This window comes from Herpailurus yagouaroundi, unplaced genomic scaffold (assembly GCF_014898765.1).
Source record: "Herpailurus yagouaroundi ecotype Mexico unplaced genomic scaffold, PumYag 180, whole genome shotgun sequence".
Lineage (NCBI taxonomy): Eukaryota > Metazoa > Chordata > Mammalia > Carnivora > Felidae > Herpailurus > Herpailurus yagouaroundi.
In genome coordinates, this window is record NW_024412411.1 from 12,852,270 (window position 1) to 12,875,221 (window position 22,952).

At 39.2% G+C, this 22,952-nt stretch overlaps 1 protein-coding gene across 6 annotated transcripts in view; it reads right to left on the minus strand.

Moving 5' to 3' along the window:
- The window catches only part of DLG2 (discs large MAGUK scaffold protein 2), a 2,103,489-nt gene that overhangs the window by 353,486 nt on the left and 1,727,051 nt on the right, over nucleotides 1-22,952 (minus strand). For all 6 annotated transcript variants that reach the window (XM_040489720.1, XM_040489714.1, XM_040489717.1 and 3 more), the window contains one exon: nucleotides 8,922-9,078. In XM_040489720.1, the coding sequence (XP_040345654.1) occupies nucleotides 8,922-9,078 (157 nt within the window). The remainder of the gene's footprint in view (nucleotides 1-8,921; nucleotides 9,079-22,952) is intronic.

The following is a 22,952-nucleotide window of genomic DNA, read 5'->3' on the forward strand; positions in this document are numbered from 1 at the left end:
TCACACAGATAAGCAGCAATGACAGTGGTATTTGAACCTCTATTACTTCTGATTTCAAAGCTATGCTTTCTATAATGCCAGCCTTCAGAAAGAAAATTGAATTTGTCAGTTTGCTTATGTCTGAGGCTGTCCATACTTTAAGTCCATATAGTGAGAAAAACATAAATGTCTGAAATAATAGAACATTTACAAGATGTATGAGTCACCACAGGAAGCCACTGTACACATAGATTCTAAGATTGAGGTGACTTAGAAGCAACATCTAGATCCTCTGACACTTCTTCAGAGGGCACAGACTATGATTCATCTCTACGCCCCAGTGCTTAACAGAACCTAGCTACTGAGCAAATGTTTAATGAATGAATGAAAGACTCATCCTTGCCTACTTCTCTAAAGGCAGCTGGGAATCCTAGTGTTCCTCTCATTTGTATTTATCCAGACCTGTGTCCCAAAGGGCCCTTTGTGTCCTGAAGATTCAGAATATCTTTTTTTTTAATGTTTATTTATTTTTGAGAGAGAGACAGAGTGCGAGGTGGGGAGGGGGCAGAGAGAGAGGGAGACAAAGAATCTGAAGCAGACTCCAGGCTCTGAGCTGTCAGCGCAGAAACGATGTGGGGCTTGAACTCACAGACTGCGAGATCATGACCTAAGCTGAAGTCAGATGCTTAACCAGCTGAGACATCCAGATGCCTCTCTCCTGATGCTATTCTTGCTATAGCTCTACAAGTTGTGCTATAGAGAGTATTAATAACAATACGCAGTACTCAAGAAATGTATCAGAAAATAGCAATTATAATTTTCCTTTGGTACTATGCCCATAAAGTTTATTGGGTTTATTCATTTGATAGGTATCATTCATTAGCCAGATTCAATGTCAGACAATGGAGATGCTTTCTAAATGAAGTCTAGGACAATCCATGCATTCTCTGGTCCCCTTTTAGGTAATAGAAGGTCCTTTCTCACTCTGAGTTCTTTTGCAGAGAAAATTTAGTACATGTACAGGCACCTGGTCGGAGTTTGCACCATGGAGTTTGCACCAAAGGAACATGGCTATTCCTTTTGTTATAATAATGAAACACTTCCATGTGAATTGCCAAAAGTAATTCCTGCCCTAAGCCCTCCCCAAGTGACCCACGGCCCTGGCTGCCAAAAGACTCCACTTCCCTACCAGCCTGTAGTTTGGCACTATGGCCATTCACTGGATGGGCTGGTGCTGAATTATATGTGTCAAGTTGCTAAATATTTTGAGTATTGCCCCTGATTGGAGGAGAAAAGAAGCCAGGGTGACTGGGACACAGTGAGAGTAGGGGAAGTGGTGTATCTGTGGCAGGTGAGGCAGGCAAGAGCTAGATCCTATAAAGCCCTGTAGGCCATGTTAAGAAATTTGGACTTTACCTTAAGAACAACAGAAAGTCACTGAAAATTTTTAAGAAGAGGGGAGAAATGGCATGATAAGATATACTTTTAAAAGGCTTGCTCTTCCCAAAGGTTGAATGTTATATGTGATAGGGGATGTTTTTATGTCCTGGGATATCTATTGTAATAAAGGACTTATGGGGCATAGCTAGGCCTTACTAAATCCCTACTTTTTGGTGGGTGGGCCAGGCATCACCCTGGATGGTGATACTCTGAAGCCAAGGCTGAGGAAAATTGTCTCCCTTACAGCCTTTTCACTGGCTCCACTGTTTTTATTTGAGGTGATCCCTGAGGAGGGGCGCTGTTGGGCTCTGAGGTGCCCATGAAGACAAGTCCAATAAGGTGGAGAGAAGTCTGAGTGGGCTCCTGAGAGGCAAAAGCCAGAGACTGAAGAGTCAGTGAGTCTAGAGAAAGTGGGGTTCAGGAGATGCATGGAACAGGCATACAAGTTTTGTGGGAGGCTTCACATGCTTTCTGGGCCAGAAACCTGAATTTAACTGGTCAGGGTTGGGGCAAAAAGTCTTAATCTTTTCAAAAACATCCTCAATTCTGCTTGGTTAGATTTTTCTTCAAAGGTGTTTAGTAGGGTGCCCTGCTGAGAGAGGACCCTGGCATTCCTGATACTTTGATGAGAAAGCACAGGAGGGTACAAAAAACCCAAACAAGCAAACAAACAAACAAACAAACAAAAAACCCAAAACACACACACAAAAACCCCCACTACTATTGTTTAATTTGCCAAAAATATTCATAATTCCCTTCAGCAAATATTGTTTTTTTTTTTTTTTTTTTTTTTTGAACAAAATTAGAAGATGGCCTGTCAGTTACAAAGCTGTATACAGAGGATAAATATCTACCCATTTTCTTGGGGAAAGGTGTGAAATCCCCCTTAATCCAAATGCAGATGTTGAGTCATTCCTCTTTGGAAACAGATACTGCTGTGTTTAAGCTAATTTTAGTCTCTGACTCTTGTCTGCCTTTTGTTGGGGAAAGGTGGAATGCGTGGAGCTCAGTCAGATAAAGTCCTAGGGGAGGGTGAAGGTTTTGCTGGAGTTTGGGTGACTCAAAGTGTTGAGGATGAGAGGAGAGAAGCTTAAGGTGCGGTTAGGTGGGAGAGGCTTCGTAAAACTGCTAGTCTGAGCTGGTGTGCTTTTGAAACAAGGTGACATAGCACAGAGCTGGGGAGATTGCTCTTGTCCCCACACCTGCATGGGCCTCAGAGCCTCTTTGGTATCTTGAGGGGTGCTGGTTTTAGGAATATAGAGACATAGGCCCTTAAGCAGATGGCCCATACTATATGGTCACTGAAAGGTATGGGTTTGTAAGCTCTTAAGAGGATCACTTCAGGGAATTAAAGAAATAATTTGGGACTTTTTTTGAGGTGGGAGCAGGAGGAGGGCTGGATTTCAGGCATAATACTGAAAGCAATGGAGAATTGTCATGTGAGGTTAACAAGAGAAAGGTGACTTTATCAGTGTCCCAGGATGATGAATAGTGTATATATTGCTCACATTCTATTTGAATAATGTGACAGTAAGGATCTGGCATATGTGCTGTAAACATGAAGGTAGCAAGGTAACCTGAGAATTAATGAAACATCCAGGTGATCTGTGACTTATTTGTACTCTTTCCAAATCCACAATACAATTGCAACTTCAATGTAAAGATGCATGATTATCTATTGTACCTTCACCTCAACAACTGCAGTGTTTCGCTTTTGGCAACACGTATTCCCAGCCATGTATTTTGGAACACAGGTAAATACTTGAAGTCCATCAAGGGTGAGCTTTAGACTTAGCAAGGTCAGCTGAGGTGCTCTTTCTGAGGGTTCTGAGGAATGAAAAAAACTAAAATTGCATGGTGATACAGAAAAGAATCTCATTATAGGGGTATTACTTCTACATGTTCTGCTCCACATTTTTCATAACAAAGCATTGAAACAAATAATAACAGAACCATTTTTATCTTTTCCTCTGCAGGAAGAATGCCTGAGGAAGCTACTGCACTAGTTAATGTGATTGCATGTTGAATGTCCTAAATTCTCCTCCACCAATACCTCAAGAATATGGTTCAATTATTGGATAAGACTCCTTATAAAAAATGCCCAAGAAGTAGAATACATAAAGGAGAAATTAGAAAATATCACTCACAGTATGTGTATAGAATGTAGCCTAAAGATGATTTCTCTTTCAGTTTCTTAGCTACTTTAGTTCTGTAGTTTTGGTGAGGAGGGGGAAGTGGGGGATAATAAAATTCTACAATGGAGCTTTGGAACCCTCCAAATTCAGGCTGCCATGTTTAGACAATGCATGAACACTAGATGGCGCCCATAATCTTAACATAGTAAAAGGCTACTTGGCTTTCTTTACAGTCAAGTAAGGCTACCTTGTTTAGGAAGAGTCAATTACGAGAATTAGAAAAATATCTACTCTGGCATTTCCTGCTACTGTTGTCCTGTGAAGTGCTCCTCACGTAGAGGTTTGATGGTCAAATACGTTTGGGAAAAGATGGATACTTTCTATGTCTCTAAAGGGATTTCCAATACACACTGGTAAACAGATGTTTTTGAAAAGTTCTTTAGTGAAGAAACCTGATACCAGGGAACCCTTTCTCTCTTTAACACCTTAATGCGATTCTGCTCTTTTACTGTCCTGTGAAACACACTTTGGGAAATGCTCTTCAGGTCCAACCTCTTGTCCCAAAGAAGGAATGACTCAAACTCTATAAAAAAAGGTCTTCTTTAGACATAGTTATCTGACCTTTTTTAAAAACACTGAATACATTCTTAAGGCAAAATTGTTAGTAGTAATAGGAGGACTGAGTACTTACGATGTGCTTGATTCAAAGTGTTTTGCCTCCTTTCTTCCTCAGTGTGCCACTATACCTATCCTATATCTACATCTATATCCATAACCATATCTATGTATTCACATATAATAGATACATTGATATATTTGTTTTTAGGCTGTGAACATTTTAAGATGAGGATGTTTATCTCATTCATCTCTTGAGATCTCAAATCCTGCTACAAAAATCTGTCACATAGTACGTCATTAATGAAATGAGTTATCTCTAAAGATTGTATAGTCTGTGAGGGAGAATAGTTCTGGAAAACAGGAATGGACATTCTGCCCCTGATTAGAAAAGTAATTATCTCATATTCAAGTCTTCTCAATGAACACCAATTGAGGACAGAGACCTACTCCAACAGCTCTCCTCCCTGGGGATTCAAGTTTTCTTCTCTGAACTTAACTACATTACTGTTAGCATAAGTTATTTACAAAATAATCTTACATAATCTAGTAATATGCATTGAGTTTGTATTTAACTCTTGATTGCTATACAGAGTTTTTGTTCTTGTGTTTTCCAGGAAGGTAGAGCTTGTCCTTTTATATCTTGTGCCAGCTGTAGAGGCAAAATATCATATCCTCCATATTCCATTGTTAATAATTCCATTCTGCGGTTTCCTTTCCATAGTGTAACGTTTGAGCTTCTCAAATTTGTTTATTCTTTTCTTTCAGTGTTAACCAATGAAATTCCAATACTGGGTCTTGAAACTAGGTGATTTCTAGCCAGAGTTTAAATGTCTTTTTGCAAGGTAAAAAAAGGGAAATGTTCCCTCTTCCTTTCAATTGCAAAAAACAGCTAATATTTTTTATCATTGAACTGTCTTTGCAAATGTTATACATAAGAAAGGATATGATATCTGAATGTCAGAGACTACTGTAATGTTCTGAAAAATGTAATTTCTAAGAAGACTGTAATTCTGACTGTTGTCTTCTTTTCTTTCCTGGTTCTGGCAGTAATATTTAAATGGATACATCTCCTTTTGAAAACAGAAATAGTTATGAATTTTCTTTGTTGAGCCATAAGATTATTAGCTCATCCCTTTTTCTACCACATGCCTAAAAGTTAAAACAAATAAAACCTACGGTTTCATGCATTTTTCATTTAAACGGAGCCTAATGTCATCTCTCTGACTCCGTTTCTTTACCTGTAAAATGAACATAATAAGGAGGTGACTGGCTGGCACAGTTGGTAGAGCCTGTGACACTTGATCTCAGAGTTGTGAATTCAAGCCCCATGTTGGGCATAGAGCGTACTTAAAAAATGAACATAACAAGGCATTGGGTGGTTATAAGGGTAAACTTGTTATAATAGTGATTGACTCAAAAGTAACATGGAAGTCTTAGCTCTTTATAGTTCTGTGTGTTCCCAGGGTGCCTGGGTGGCTCAGTGGGTTAAGCATCTGACTTCAGCTCAGGTCATGATCTCATAGCTCATGAGTTCAAGCCCTGCATCAGGCTCTGTGTTGACACCTCTGAGCCTGGAGCCTGCTTTGGATTCTGTGTTTCCCTCTCTCTGTGCTCCTGCCCTGTTCACACTCTGTCTCTCAAAAAGTGAATAAACATTAAAAAAAAATTTTATAGTTCTGTGTGCTCCTGAGTGTGTGCTCACACAGAGCAGTGCTGAATGAGACAAGAAGGTGTTGAATGAGATCACTGACAGGTTTTGAAGAGAGATTGTGCTATGAGGAGAAAGAACACTGATTTGGGGTCAGGAGACTTGATTATGAGTCCAACATCATAGTCAGTAGCTATGGAGATTTGGACAAATCATTCAGCCTTTCTAAATCGCTTTTTCCTGATGTAGAAAGTGAGAGAAATAATAACTTATAGTGACATGTAGAATTGCTTTGAAGACCCCTAGAATTAATGCATGTGAGAGTGCTTTGTGTTGGGGGGGAAGTGCTGTGCCAATGTGAATGCTGGCTGTGGGGAAGTAACAGTGTGGTTTCCGGCTACAGATTTTGATCCAGGGTGAGGAAAATATCTAAGTATGTTTTACACAGAATTTTAGAGTCCACCTGCTAGGCTACAGTGACATTGTAAAGCATCACCATACTTACTCAACACTATTCCATTCAATCAGCATTGTTAGGGAGACTTTAAGGTACCATTCACATGCTAAATGAGATAATTTAAGATATAAGATAATTTACTTTCATGGAGCTTTTGCCACTTAGTAAAGAAAGACAAGTCAACAAAGGTAAGTTACATCTTATACAGATGGTCCTGGAGTTAGTTGTAGTTTGACCTAACAAATTTCAACTTTACGATGGTGCAAAAGTGACACATGTTCACTAGCAACTGTATCTCAAATTTTGGATTTCGATCTTTTCCCAAACTAGCAATATGGGGTACACATTCTTGTGATGCTGGCCAGTGAGCTCCCATTCAGCCACGCCATCACGAGGGTGAACAAGTGATACACTTACAACCATTATGCACCCATATAACCACTCTGTTTTTCCCTTCGAGAACAGTATTCAGTAATTTACATGAGATAGACAACACTTACAAAATATTATAAAATAGGCTTTCTTTTTGGTGATTTTTCCCAAAAGTAGGCTAATTTAAGTGTTGTGAGCATGTTTAAGAAATGCATTTCTGACTACAGTATTTTCAGCTTACAAGGGGATTATCAGGATATAACCCCAGTGTAAGTTGAGGAAGACAGATATAAATATAGATATAGATATAGATCTATATAAATACAGATTATATATATATATCTATATATTATCTATATTTATATAGATCTATATCATTTAAGTGTAGAAGAAATATGCAGAGGGGAATAGTTGAAGAGGTGATGTTTGGCTCTTGGATGGCAGAATGAGACCCTGCCATGGGACCTTACCCTATTTCTCACATACCCTACCCATCCAGACATCTGCTAGCTAATGAGTAAGCAAAGGCCTTAATGTGTGGGAGAACTACCGGAACATATAAGGCCATCCATTCAGACCATTGGACACTTTACTCAGACCAATTGACTATATTATACAGGTAAATCGTATGTGTCTGGAGGGGAAAGTGGAGAAGGCATGATGGCTAACAAAAATAAGGTCACTTGGAAAATCCTAGCTATAAATCACAGCTATAAAACAAAGATAAGTTTTTTTAAGCACACAGTAAAACCACAAACTAAGTGCTTCATTGAGTTATGAGCCATAAACTCAGCCATAAGAACTAGCTCCTTAGATTATTTCCCAGTATCATTTGCATGGTTACCAAAATTTCATTATGGTCATGAACACTCATAATGGACATAACTACCTGTCACAGAGTTTATACCAGAAAGATAGCTTTATCTAGTGGAAAGAGGCAGTTAATAAATATTTCAATAAAAGAAAGGAGAAGAAAGGAGGAGGAAAGACAGATGGAAAGGTGGAAGGGGGAAGGGAAGGAAGGAGGAAAAAGAAAGCACATATGATGGGCATTAAAACTGAATATTTAAGGATGCCTGGCTGGCTCAGTCAGTGGAGCATGCAACTCTTGATATCAGGGTTGTCAGTTCAAGCTCCATGGTGGGTGTAGAGATTACTTAAAAATAAAATCTTAAAAAAACAAACAAACAAACCTGAATATTTAAATCCCAGCTGTTACTGTCTCTAGTTAGGTAAACATTGACTTCACCTCTCTGAACCTTATTTTCTTCAAATATTTTTTTTAAAGTTTATGTATTTTGAGAGAGAGAGCATGTAAGCAGGGGGAGGGGCAGAGAGAGAGGAAGAGAGAGAATCCTAAGCAGGCTCCACACTGTCAACACAGAGCCTGTCGCAGGGCTTGAACTCACCCTGGTGATCTCAGGTGACATCATGACCTGAGCCAAAATCAAGAGTCAGATGCTTAAGCAAATGAGCTATCCAAGTGTCCCTGAACCTTATTTTCATCAAACATGGGGTAATAAATTTCAGGGAGATTGTGAGAATTAAAAATCACTTTTATAAAATGCCTAGTTAACAATAAGTGCTTAATAACTTGTTGCTGGTAATTCTTGCATTTAGGTAAATGGTGTGCTGCTACCAGTTATCAGTGGCACCCAACTGCATATTTTACATATTTTCATATATAGTTATATGCAACAAACAATATGCTTATAAAAATGCTGTTTTTAGAGTACAGTCATGGATCTGGAAAAAAGGTCTGCATTAAAAATAAATAATATACCTTAAAAAGTCATGCTTCTCAGGGTGTCTGGGTGGCTCAGTCAGTTAAGCAACTGACTTTGACTCAGGTCATGGTCTTGCGATTCGTGCATTCGAGCCCCGTGCTCTGTGGGGACAGCTCAGAGCCTCGGGCCTGCTTTGGATTCTGTGTCTCCCGCTTTCTCTTCCCTTTCCTGCTTGCACTCTCTCTTTCTCTCTCTCAAAACTAAATAAACATTAAAAAGGCATGTTTCTCAATGTTTTATTGGACACAAGTATGTCTCAGGAAACCTAAATGAAAACATGAACACTTTTACCTATATCTGAGGGAAGTAAGTAATAAGCATCAAACACTTTAACACCATTTAAACTGTAACATGTACTGAAAGCCATAATGCTGTCAGCCATTTTTCCTTTTAAATTAAGATGCTTCTGCAGTCATAATTGAAAGTGACTTTTTTCTCAAATGGTGTCAGATATGGAGGGATGAAGATTAAGAAGAAATACTCACGGATAGGATCTGGTCTCCTCTCTGGAGCTCCCCACTCAGATCTGCTGGTCCACCAGCCAGAATGAATGATACAAAAATACCTTCTCCATCTTCCCCGCCCACGATGTTGAAGCCCAGGCCAGTGGAGCCTTTGTGCAGGACAACCTTGCGGGGCTCCCTGAAGAAACAAGTGGAAAACAGAGCTCACGGGGTGACCCACTCAAGATTTAGGTTGCTTTTACTTTCATTGAGATATTTGATACCAGCAACTCACTACCTATCTTCTCAATGTAAGATACATTAGTACTCCAAGAAAAATGCTAATTTCATGGCAGATGTCTGAGTTCCTCACCACAAAAATGCAATATCATACAAGGTCATCCCTTAATTCCAAAACATTTTCTTAAACTAGCTTTACTTCTACTTTTCCTTTGCTTAGAACACCTGTTCTTGTATTTTTTAAAATTGAGACATAATTGACATATAACATTATATTAGTTTCAGGTGTACAATGTAATGATTCAATATTTGTATATCATGAAATGATCATGAGAAGGAGTCTGAGTAACATCTATCACCACACATAGTTACAATTTTTTCTTCTTGAGATAAGAACTTTTAAGATCTACTCTCAGCAACTTTCAAACATACAATACAGTATTAAGCACCATGTTGTATATGACATCCCCAGGACTCATTTATTTTAAAAGTAGAAGGTTGTATCTTTTGACCACCTTCACCCATTTCACTCCCCCCACTCATTTGTTCTTCTATTGAGCACCATAGTAGCACTCAGTAGGATGAATTCATCCCAAGGGGAGAGAATCTGGGGGACAAGAGACTAGTCTGAATAGGTCCTATCATGAAATATCTTACATGTTTGTTCGACTATTAATTAAAATTTACTCTGTAGGCAGTGGAGACTCATTGGAAGATTCTGAGGCACCAAGAATATTTAAATCCATTTTAGGAGCATTAACAAATGGTCTTATGTAGGATTGCTGGAGAGGAGAGTGTTGATATAATGGGAGGTAGAAAAATTAGTTAGGATGTTGAGTAAGTAATCCAAATGTGAGAAAGTGAGAGCATGAACAAGGGTGACAGTAGTGATAATGAAATGAAAGGGCAATGTGAGAGAGTAAATCTGAAAGGAGAAACAGTGGGTCCAGAGATTGACTCACACAGTAGAGGAGAGATGGAATGATAGCTAAGTGATTGGCAAAAGGAGGGAGAACTGGAATCCAGGATCATGAGGATGGGTATGATTTGACATGCTCAATTCCAGGTGATGGTGGGTCATCCACGCGGTGTTCAGAAATGATTAGAGACAAAGGTTAGGAATTTGGATCCATAGAGAAGACTGCAAATGCAGATTTGAGGGTCATCAGCAAAAAGATGAGAGACAAAAATCTTGAGCCATTAGTTAGTTGAGTTTGTGTAGAGGGTAGATAACTATGGAATATAGAATTTTAAGGGAGCTAGAAGACATCTAGTTCTATATTCTTATTAGTAGTTAAAAAAAAAATGTATTCTCTAAGTCTTGGGTTTGACCAAGGCACTTTTGTATCACCTACCATCCTCCCAAATATCCCAGTTTCAGTCATTAAAGTTTCCCTTAATGATGTAAAAATGGCAAAGAGCCCGCCTAGTATAAAAAAAGAGTATTTTTTTATACTAATGACTACACAGAATCTGTTATTTGCTATCACATTCCCATGCACAAAGCAATGCATTATATATCTATGTTTGGCCTAATTTTGAGGAAGGGTGTAAAATGCACATACAGCATGGACTCTACGTAATGTATTATAATGCAATGCATTAAGTCAAAAATAGCTTGACATAGAGTTAATTTATTTTACTCTACAAATACTCTGTAAGCACTACTATACCAGGAACTGTTCCAGGTATGCAGAAAGTTTATACACAAAACAAACATCCCTGCCCCATTTGACTAAATACCTGGGTGCCCTATGGCCCAGTCAAGATGACATATAAAAAGAGCCATCAAAGAGACCGAGCTCCCTGTTTCCTTGCTGGACACCAGATGGGAGTCTCTCTCAGGCCCCAGAGGCTACTCACATTCCTTGTTAGCTGGCAATGGCACACTGGATCCTTTTCTCATTTGGAATTTCTTTGACTTGCTCTTCCACAACTAGTTAGATTTAACTTTCTGCTTTTCAATGGTATGTGTGATATGGTTAGGCCCACCCAGATAATCTCCTTACTTTAGGATCAAGTGATTAGTAACCTTAACTACACTTGCAAATTCTTTTTCCCATATAAGGTAACTTAACTGTGGGAGTAACATCATGGGGCAGAAATCACGGGGCCATCTTAGAATTTTACCTACCACAGGCAGAGAGACAACAGGGGATAAATCCTGTAGGGCCTTGTATACCATTCTAAAACTTTGAGTTTTACTCTGACAGAAATAGGAAACCACTGAGAAGATTACTTGATCAGATTTATATTTTTAAATGTTACTTTGGCATAAAATATATGCAAGGGGCAACATTTGAAAAAGTGAGATGAGTTATGTGGCTAATGGCTACATGCAGGGAAAAGAGTGACTTGGCTGAGGGTAGTATTAGAGGAAGTGGTAGGCAGTGGGTATATTTCCAGTCAATTTTCTCTCTGTGGCCAGACTGAGTAATTTCTACCCTCCTATCTTCAGATTCAGCTGTTCTTTCTTCTGTCATATTTATTCTGCTCTTGACCCCATTCAATGAGTTTTTTTCTATTTTGGTTTTTATATTTTTCAGCTTTAAGATCCATTTGTTATATATAACAAATGGATCTTAAAGCTGAAAAAATCTATGTATCTATCTATCTATCTATCTATCTTCTTTTCTTTTGTGGAGACTTTCATTTTTTTCTCCATTTATTTCAAGTCTGTGTGGAATGCCTACTGAAGCATGATGGGTATTTTAAAATCCTTGTCAAATAATTCTAACTCCTATGTTATCTCAGTGTTGGCATCAGCTGGAGATTTTCCTGGTTCTTGGAATAAGAAGTGATTTTATTTTATTATATACTGGACACTTGGGTATTACAGTATAAAATACTATATTCTACTTAATCTTAGTTTTTTTCAGCTTGTAGATCAATTTAGGAATAACTTGCAGACGCCAGTGAAATGGATATTCAGCTTCTTACTTGTCCCTGGTGACACCAAGGAGGAAAGTGGGGGTACCAACTGGTATTCCACTCATTCTACCTCATTTCCACTTAGTGGGGTAGAAACTCAGTTCCCCACGGGCCCACTGACACCAATGGGGGAGTGAAAATAGGGTGCTGACTAGCACTGCCTTGAGCCATTTTGTTCTGCCTCCTTGCCTCTGAGTGTGGCTAGAAGTTCAGCTCACTACCCTACTGGGAAAAGTGGTTTGCCAACTAGCACTGCGTCCCTCTTCCCCCTTCTACCTCAATGCCACTGACCAGCAGTAGTTCAGCTCCCTGGTGGTCCCCACCAATACCAGGAGTAGGGACATGGAATGCTAACGAGCGCTATCTCATTCCAGGCTTGTTGCAGCTGGATGAAGGTGCAAGTTCAGCCCCCAAGTGGGGAGTGGAGGTCAACTAGCATGTCACCTTGTTCTGCCTGTTTGCTGCTGGATAGGGGTGGAAGTTCAGCTTTTATTTGGCCCACGACATCACCCCAGTGGAGGAAGTCCAGGGTCATCTTAGAACTGCCTCTCCTGGCTTCCCCTAATGGGGCCAGATGTCTAGCTATCTGCACAGTCCACTGGCACTGCAGTGAGGGTTTTGCCTTTGGTGTTTGGATAGAGTTAGGGAAGTATTATCAAAAGGCTCCCTGTTCTATTAATCTATCCTTTTTCCAATCTTTTGGATACAGGTTGCAGGCTTTCTTGAGGCTTTTTTGGTCTGTCCTTATTGGTAGGGGTGCCAGGGTGAAGGCGTCTCCAGGGCTCCATTCAGGACATATAGGAAGTAAAAAGAAAATTTAAGAAACTCACCACAGTATCACTCCTCTCTGAGCTGGTCTTACTGATTTCCAATTTGTAGAGTCTTCCCACGTTTGTTTGTTTTATTATGTCTTAAGCTGTGTGTGCGTATGTGTGTGTGTATATGTGCATGTGTGTGTGTGCATTTTAATAAGAGGGATGATTAGAGAGAAAGGGGATACTGTATTTTGACTGCAACCAGAAGTCCAGATTCTGGATACATTTTGAAGGTAGGGGCCAACAGGATCTTGAAGAAAAAAAGTTGTGGAAATATTCCTCTTCACTCAAGTTTAAAACACACACTCTTAGTACTACCAATGACATTCAAGTTATACATAGTAAACATAGATGAAGAGAAAGGGTTATCTTTGTGCTAGATATTATCTTTGATGCTTTATGTGCATCATTCCATTTATTCCTCAAGACAATCTAATGAGAGATGCACGGAGATGTCAACATGCAACTACTTTTAAACTGATCCAAAAAGGAAGATGGACAGATGATTGGATAGATAGATGGATAGATATTTTATAGAATAAGTGAAGTAAAATGTTAAAAGTGCAATCTAGATGGCAAGTGTATAAGTATTCATTTTATTATTTATTTATTTATTTATTTATTTATTTATTTATTTATTTTTAAAAATATTTTTTAATGATTATTTATTTTTGAGACAGAGAGAAACAGAGCATGAGGAAGGGAGGGGCAGAGAGAGAGGGAGACACAGAATCCGAAGCAGGCTCCAGGCTCTGAGCTGTCAGCATAGAACCCAACATGGGTCTCGAACTCATCAACCACGAGATCATGACCTGAGCCAAAGTTGGAAGCTCAACTGACTGAGCCACCCAAGCACCCTTATTATTGATGTTTAAATGTTTATTTATTTAGGGGAGAGAGAGAGAGAGAGATCGATCAGGTAGGGAAGGGGCAGAGAGAGAGGGAAAGAAAACTTCTTACATTATTGAAATGAGACTGCTTTCCAAGTTTTTACTGATTTTAGTAAGTTAACAAAAGCAGGATTAAGACACAGATTTTTCTCACTCAAAATCCCAGAGTCTAGAGTATGATATATTCCAAAGGTTGCAAATCAGAAAGATAATGGCTTAATGTGACCCAGTGTTTACAAATTTTTGAATTGTTGCTTATGTTTAAAATTGGGAAAATTTGCATTAAATATAGATTTATTACTTTATAGGAAAAAAAACAGATATTCTGTGAACAATGGCTCTTAACCTTGTCTCATAGCAACAGTTAGGCAGACATGGCCCTCTTTAGACGGGTTCATTTTCTAGTGTGCAAGTCTCTCGTCTCCCCCTCAGGTTTCTCAGACATAAAAGCTGTATGTTGCATCATATTTGCACTTCATACAAAGCCAAGAGGAAAGCAAAAGATTTCTTTTGCTCATGATTTTATCAGAAATGAAAAAACGAAAGCTTTATGGAGAAAGCTTGGAATTTTATTATTTTTTTTAATTTTTTTTTCAACATTTTTATTTATTTTTGGGACAGAGAGAGACAGAGCATGAATGGGGGAGGGGCAGAGAAAGAGGGAGACACAGAATCGGAAACAGGCTCCAGGCTCTGAGCCATCAGCCCAGAGCCTGACGCGGGGCTCGAACTCACGGTCGGCGAGATCGTGACCTGGCTGAAGCCAGAGGCTTAACCGACTGCGCCACCCAGGCGCCCCAAAGCTTGGTATTTTAATAGTAAAATGGGAGAGAAGATGATTCCTTTGGAAGTAAGGATTGTCCTTACGTGTTTAGTATGCTAAGTGACTCTCTTCAGAGAAAATACAGCTTTAAAAGATCTTTATGAAACAAACTCCCCATTACCATCGGGGGGAATTTTGTTAGTCACCCTTGAACACAAAACATATAATTCTTGAGTGACTACATTTTATTTATTTTACCTGGACAAGTCTTTTAAACCAAATTATGTGGAATTTGTCAACTTGTAGGATTTAAATACTGTTTTTAAAATAGAATTTTTATATCACAGTAATTATGATGCCTTTTTGATATTTAGTTTAATAATGAGGGGACATGACAAAGAAATAAATCTGTAAATGGTGCGCAAATAGAATATCCTAAACAAACTCCAAATGATTTACTTTTTCTAACTTACACTTTTTTTTTCTTTTTAAAGTTTTCATTTATTTTTTTGGTAATGTCTATACCCAAAGTGAGGTTTGAACTCACGAACCCAAGACCAAGAGTCATATGCTCTTCCTACTGAGACAGCCAAGCACCCCTAACTGAAACTTCTTACACTAATAACCTGTTACATTAAACTATAGATTTTAAAGTGTTTACATTTTTTTATGTTAGAGGATGAAAACCTTGTGAAGAATTACAAATTCTATTATACTGATACTTACATAAGTTAACTTGTCTAAGCTAGTTGAGCTTTGGACACACAGCTTATGTTCACACAGGTAGTAAACACCAGAACTCTCTCTTCTTTCTTTTTTTTTTAAAACATTTTTATTTTATTTTACTTTATTTATTTATATTTTTATTTATTTATTATTTATTTTTAATATGAAATTTATTGTCAAATTGGTTTCCATACAACACCCAGTGCTCATCCCAAAAGGTGCCCTCCTCAATACCCATCACCCACCCTCCACTCCCTCCCATCCCCCATCAACCCTCTGTTCTCAGTTTTTAAGAGTCTCTTATGTTTTGGCTCCCTCCCTCTCTAACCTCTTTTTTTTTTTCCTTCCCCTCCCCCATGGGTTTCTGTTAAGTTTCTCAGGATCCACATAAGAGTCAATACATATGGTATCTTACTCTGTATGACTTATTTCACTTAGCATAACACTCTCCAGTTCCATCCACGTTGCTACAAAGGGCCATATTTCATTCTTTCTCATTGCCACGTAGTATTCCATTGTGTATATACACCACAATTTCTTTATCCATTTGTCAGTTGATGGACATTTAGATTCTTTCCATAATTTGGCTATTGTTGAGAGTGCTGCTATAAACATTGGAGTATAAGTGCCCTTATGCATCAGCACTTCTGTATCCCTTGGGTAAATTCCTAACAGTGCTATTGCTGGGTCATAGGGTCTATTTTTAATTTTTTGAGGAACCTCCACACTGTTTTCCAGAGTGGCTGCACCAGTTTGCATGGCCACCAACAGTGCAAGAGGGTTCCCATTTCTCCACATCCTGTCCAGCATCTATAGCCTCCTGATTTGTTCATTTTAGCCACTCTGACTGGTGTGAGGTGATATCTGAGTGTAGTTTTGATTTGTATTTCCCTGATGAGGAGTGACGAGCATCTTTTCATGTGTCTGTTGGCCATCTGGATGTCTTCTTTAGAGAAGTGTCTATTCATGTTTTCTACCCATTTCTTCACCGGATTATTTGTTTTTCGAATGTGGAGTTTGGTGAGCTCTTTACAGATTTTGGATACTAGCCCTTTGTCCCATATGTCATTGGCAAATGTCTTTTCCCATTCTGTTGGTTGCCTTTTAGTTTTGTTGATTGTTTCCTTTGCTGTGCAGAAGCTTTTTATCTTCATGAGGTCCCAATAGTTCATTTTTACTTTTAATTCCCTTGCCCTTGGGAATGTGTCAAGTAAGAAATTGCTGCGGCTGAGGTCAGAGACGTTTTTTCCTGCTTTCTCTTCTAGGGTTTTGATGGTTTCCTGTCTCACATTCAGGTCCTTTATCCATTTGGAGTTTGTTTTTGTGAATGGTGTAAGAAAGTGGTCGAGTTTCATTCTTCTGCATGTTGCTGTCCAGTTCTCCCAACACCATTTGTTAAAAAGACTGTCTTTTTTCCATTGGATATTCTTTCCTGCTTTGTCAAAGATTAGTTGGCCATACTTTTGTGGGTCTAGGTCTGGGGTTTCTATTCTATTCCATTGGTCTATGTGTCTGTTTTTGTGCTAATACCATGCTGTCTTGATGATTACAGCATTTATAGTAGAGGTTAAAGTCTGGGATTGTGATGCCTCCGGCTTTGGTCTTCTTCAAATTTCTTCAAAATTTCTTCAAAATTACTTTGGCTATTCGGGGCCTTTTGTGGTTCCATAAAAATTTTAGGATTGCTTGTTCTAGCTTTGAGAAGAATGCTGGTGCAATTTCGAGTGGGATTGCATTGAATGTGTAGATAGCTTTGGGTAGTATTGACATTTTAACAATATTTATTCTTCCAATCCATGAGCATGGAATGTTTTTCCATTTCTTTATATCTTCTTCAATTTCCTTCATAAGCTTTCTATAGTTTTCAGCATACAGATCTTGTACATCTTTGGTTAGACTTATTCCTAGGTATTTTATGCTTCTTGGTGCAATTGTGAATAGGATCAGTTTCTTTATTTGTCTTTCTGTTGCTTCATTATTAGTTTATTAGGATGCAACAGATTTCTGTACATTGATTTTGTATCCTGTGACTTTGCTGAATTCGTGTATCAGTCAGTTCTAGCAGACTTTTGGTGGAGTCTATTGGATTTTCTATGTATAATATCATGTCATCTGCAAAAAGTGAAAGCTTAACTTCATCTTTGCCAAACTGGATGCCTTTGATTTCCTTTTGTTGTCTGATTGCTGATGCTAGAGCTTCCAACACTATGTTAAACAACAGCAGTGAGAGTGGACATCCCTGTCGTGTTCCTGATCTCAGGGAGAAAGCTCTCAGTTTTTCCCCGTTGAGGATGATGTTAGCTGTGGGCTTTTCATAAATGGCTTTTATGGTGTTTTAGTATGTTCCTTCTATCCCGACTTTCTCGAGGGTTTTTATTAAGAAAGGATGCTGAATTTTGTCAAATGCTTTTTCTGCATCGATTGACAGGATCATATGGTCCTTGTCTTTTCTTTTCTTAATGTGATGTATCACATTGATTGATTTGTGAATGTTGAACCAGCCCTGTAGCCCAGGAATGAATCCCACTTGATCATGGTGAATAATTCTTTTTATATGCAGTTGAATTCAATTTGCTAGTATCTTATTGAGAATTTTTGCATCCATATTCATCAGGGATATTGGCCGGTAGTTCTCTTTTTTACTGGGTCTGTCTGGTTTAGCAATCAAAGTAATGCTGGCTTCATAGAATGAGTCTGGAAATTTTCCTTCCCTTTCTATTTTTTGGAATAGCTTGAGAAGGATAAGTATTATTTCTCCTTTAAATGTCTGGTAGAATTCCCCTGGGAAGCCATCTGGTCCTGGACTCTTGTTTGTTGGGAGATTTTTGATAACTGATTCAATTTCTTCACTGGTTATGGGTCTGTTCAATCTTTCTAGTTCTCCCTGTTTGAGTTTTGGGAGTGTGTGGGTGCTTAGGAATTTGTCCATTTCTTCCAGGTTGCCCAGTTTGTTGACATATAAGTTTTCATAGTATTCCCTGATAATTGCTTGTATTTCTGAGGGATTGGTTGTAATAATTCCATTTTAATTCATGATTTTATCTATTTGGGTCATCTCCCTTTCCTTTGTGAGAAGCCTGGTTAGAGGTTTATCAATTTTGTTCATTTTTTCAAAAAACCAACCCTTGGTTTCATTGATCTGCTCTACAGTTTTATTTTAGATTCTATATTGTTTATTTCTGCTCTGATCTTTATTGTGTCTCTTCTTCTCCTGGGTTTGGGGTGTCTTTGCTGTTCTGCTTCTATTTCCTTTAGGTGTGCTATTAGATTTTGTATTTGGGATTTTTCTTGTTTCTTGAGATAGGCCTGGATTGCAATGTATTTTCCTCTCAGGACTGTCTTCGCTGCATCCCAAAGCGTTTGGATTGTTGTATTTTCGTTTTTGTTTGTTTCCATATATTTTTTAATTTCTTCTCTAATTGCCTGGTTGACCCACTCAGTCTTTAGTAGGGTGTTCTTTAACCTCCATGCTTTTGGAGGTTTCCAGACTTTTTCCTGTGGTTGATTTCAAGCTTCATAGCATTGTGATCTGAACGTATGCATGGTATGATCTCAATTCCTGTATACTTATGAAGGGCTGATTTGTGACCCAGTATGTGATCTATCTTGGAGAATGTTCCATGTGCACCTGAGATTCTGTTGCTTTGTGATTCAGAGTTCTAAATATATCTGTCAAGTCCATCAGATCCAATGTATCATTCAGGGCCTTTGTTTCTTTATTGATCCTGTATCTAGATGATTTATCCATTGTTGTAAGTGGAGTATTAAAGTCCTCTGCAATTACCACATTCTTATCAATAAGGTTGCTTATGTTTGTGATTAATTGTTTATATATTTGGGGGCTCCCATATTTGGCACATAGACATTTATAATTGTTAGCTCTTCCTGATGGATAGACCCTGTAATTATTATATAATGCCCTTCTTCGTCTCTTGTTACAGCCTTTAACTTAAAGTCTAGTTTGTCTGATCTAAGCATGGCTACTCCAGCTTTCTTTTGACTTCCAGTAGCATGATAAATAGCTCTCCATCCCCTCACTTTCAATCTGAAGGTGTCCTCAGGTCTAAAATGAGTCTCTTGTAGACAGCAAATAGATGGATCTTGTTTTTTTATCCATTCTGATACCCTATGTCTTTTGGTTGGAGCATTTAGTCCATTTACATTCAGTGTTATTATAGAAAGATATGGGTTTAGAGTCATTGTGGTGTCTGTAGGTTTCATGCTTGTAGTGATGTCTCTGGTACCTTGTCTCACAGGATCCCCCTTAGCATCTCTTGTAGGGCTGGTTTAGTGGTGATGAATTCCTTCAGTTTTTGTTTGTTTGGGAAGACTTTTATCTCTCCTTCTATTCTAAATGACAGACTTGCTGGATAAAGGATTCTTGGCTGCATATTTTTTCTGTTCATCACATTGAAGATTTCCTGCCATTCCTTTCTGGCCTGCCAAGTTTCAGTAGATAAATCTGTCACTAGTCTTATCAGTCTCCCTTTATATGTTAGAGCATGTTTATCCCTAGCTGCTTTCAGAATTTTCTCTTTATCCTTGTATTTTGCCAGTTTCACTATGATATGTCGTGCAGAAGATTGATTCAAGTTACGTCTGAAGGGAGTTCTCTGTGCCTCTTGGATTTCAGTGCCTTTTTCCTTACCCAGATCAGGCAAGTTCTCAGCTATGGTTTCTTCAAGTATACCTTCAGCACCTTTCCCTCTCTCTTTCTCCTCTGGAATCCCAATTATGCGTATGTTATTACATTTAATTGTGTCACTTAATTCTCTAATTCTCCCCTCATACTCCTGGATTTTTTTATCTCTCTTTTTCTCAACTGCCTCTTTTTTCATAATTTTATCTTCTCATTCACTGATTCTCTCCTCTGTGTCTTCAATCTGAGCTGTGGTAGCCTCCATTTTATTTTGTAGCTCATTTCTATCATTTTTTAGCTCCTCCTGACTGTTTCTTAGTCCCATGATCTCTGTCGTAATAGATTCTCTGCTGTCCTCTATACTTTTTTCAAGCCCAATGATTAATTTTATGACTATTATTTTAAATTCATTTTCTGCTATATTGCTTAAATCGTTTTTGATCAGTTCGTTAGCTGTCGCTACTTCCTGGAGTTTCTTTTGAGAAGAATATCTCCATTTTGTCATTTTGGATAGTCCCTGGAGTGGCGGGGAACTTCAGGGCTCTTCCTCTGTGCTGTCTGGAGTAACTTGCATTGGTGGGCGAGGCTGCAGTCAGACCTGATGTTTGCCCCCAGCCCACCGCTGGGGCCACAGTCAGACTGGTGTGTACCTTATCTTCCCCTCTCCCAGGGCAGGACTCACTGTGGAGTGGTGTGGCCCCTGTCTGGGCTACTTGCACACTGCCAGGCTTGTGGTTCTGCTTCGATGGGATCTGGCATATTAGCCGGGGTGGATCTGCAAGGTGAACAGGGGTAGGAGGGGCAGACTCAGCTCACTTTGCCTTCAGTGGTCCGCTTCGGGAGGGGCCCTGTGGCACCGGGAGGGAGGCAGACCCATCGGAGGGATGGATCTGCAGAAGCACAGCGTTGGGTGTTTGTGAGGTGCAAGCAAGTTCTGTGAGGAGAACTGGTTCCCTTTGGGATTTTGGCTGGGGGATGGGCGAGGAAGATGGTGCTGACAAGCGCCTTTGTTCCCTGCCAAGCTGAGCCGTGTCCTCTGGGGCTCAACAACTCTTCTTCCTGTTGTCCTCTAGCCCTCCCACTCTCGGAGCAGAGCTGTTGACTTATAACATTCCAGATGTTAAGTCCTGCTGGCTGTCACAACACACTCCGCCTAGCCCCTCCGCTTTTGCAAGCCAGACTCGGGGGCTCTGCCTTGCCAGGCGGGCTGCCCCTTCACTGGCCCAGCTCTCTCCCGCCAGTCCATGTAGTGCACACCACCTCTCCCCACTTTCTACCCTCTTCCGTGGGCCTCTCGTCTACACTTGGCTCCAGAGAGTCTGTTCTGCTAGTCTTCTGGTCGTTTTCTGGGTTATTTAGGCAGATGTGGGTGGAATCTAAGTAGTCAGCAGGACGCGGTGAGTCCAGCGTCCTCCTATGCCACCATCTTCCTCCTGGTCCACTCTAAGACAGATTTTTAAAGAGCAATTCTATGTTCATGGCAAAATTGAGGGGAAGGTACAGAGATTTTTCTTAAACCTCTTGTCCCCACACATGAATGGACTCCATCACTATCAAAATCCCCTATCAGAGTAGTAAATTTGCTACAATTGATGAATCTACATTGACACAGCATACCCTTCAGTAGGTGAATAGATACTGTAGTCCATCCAGATCATGGGATTTTATTCATCGTTGAAAAGAAATGAGCTATCAAGCCATGAAAAGACATGGAGGAATCTTAAACGCAAATTACTAAGTGAAAGAAGCCAGCCTGGAAAGGCTACATCCTGCATGATTCCCCGCTATATGACATTATGGAAAAGGCAAAACTGTGTAGATGGCACAAAGATCAGTGCTGCCAGGGGTCGTGTGGAGAGGGGGATAAATCAGTGAAACACAGGGGTTTGGGGTAGTGGAACTACTCTATAGGATACTATAAAGATGGATAGATGTCATTATACATCTGTCCAAACTCATAGAACGGACAACATCAGGAGTGAACCCTAATGTAAACTATGTACACATAACTCTAGTATGGCATTTATCACTCTGTGTAGCTATTGCTAATGTATCCTTTTCCCTCAATAGACTGTGAACTCCAGAAATCAAGGCACTTGGGCTGCTTCAGTAATAGCAAGATGTAGCAGGGACTCAGGAAACAGTTACTGAATGACAGAATGAATATATGAATGAATGAATGAATGAATGAATGAATGAATGGACTTCCACAGTGCTTTAGATCCCTCTTTACCGTCTACTTCATATTACAATTATTTATGTAAATATCTTTCCTTTTTTTTCTAGATTTTAATCAGAAATGGCAAAATCTAAAGTCCACAGGGATAGGACAGGTAACACAAATGAGTACAGCAGACTAAGCAGGGATTTTAGCCAATTGGAGAATACATTCTTTTTAAAGGGATGTTTCTGCTCAACTCTGGACAAGTGCTTGAAGCAGAAACACTGACTAGTACTGCCAGATTCTCTAATTTATAAAGGTAAGTGAATAATCTAGATTTTGATGCAAATTTTCCAGAAATTTAAGTCGATAATGATAAAAAAAAAATTAGAAGTATGGTTCAGGTCAAGCCATACATGTTTCTGTTGTAGCTCCAGCTATGGGCTGCCAATGACACTCTGCACTGTTCACAGTTTCATAGCACATTCAATGTCTCCTTCATGTTTGTCTCTTCTATGGTGCTCAGTGTGGTACCTGGCTCATGGTAACTCTCTATAACTTCATATTGATTTATATTCCACATTCAGCCCTACCTCTGTCCTCTTTTCAAACTCTCTCATTCTGGATGATCTTTTCCTTTTATCTTATTTTGTTTTCTCTTTGTCTTATTTTTTTTTTCCTTTTATATTAGATGTGTTAAAAGATCCCTTTCTTCATTTTGAGCTTCAGCTCTCACTTCTGCATGTTTACTGCCTATGCCAATGACTCTGGGTCTGTGAATATAATGCCCTGTGTTTCCATGAAGTATTTTATGTGCAAGGGCACTATGGCTTCCAGTAAGATGATCTCTTGAAGAAATGATGTCATGGTTTACATTTCTACACATTCCAATACACCTAGATGAGTGC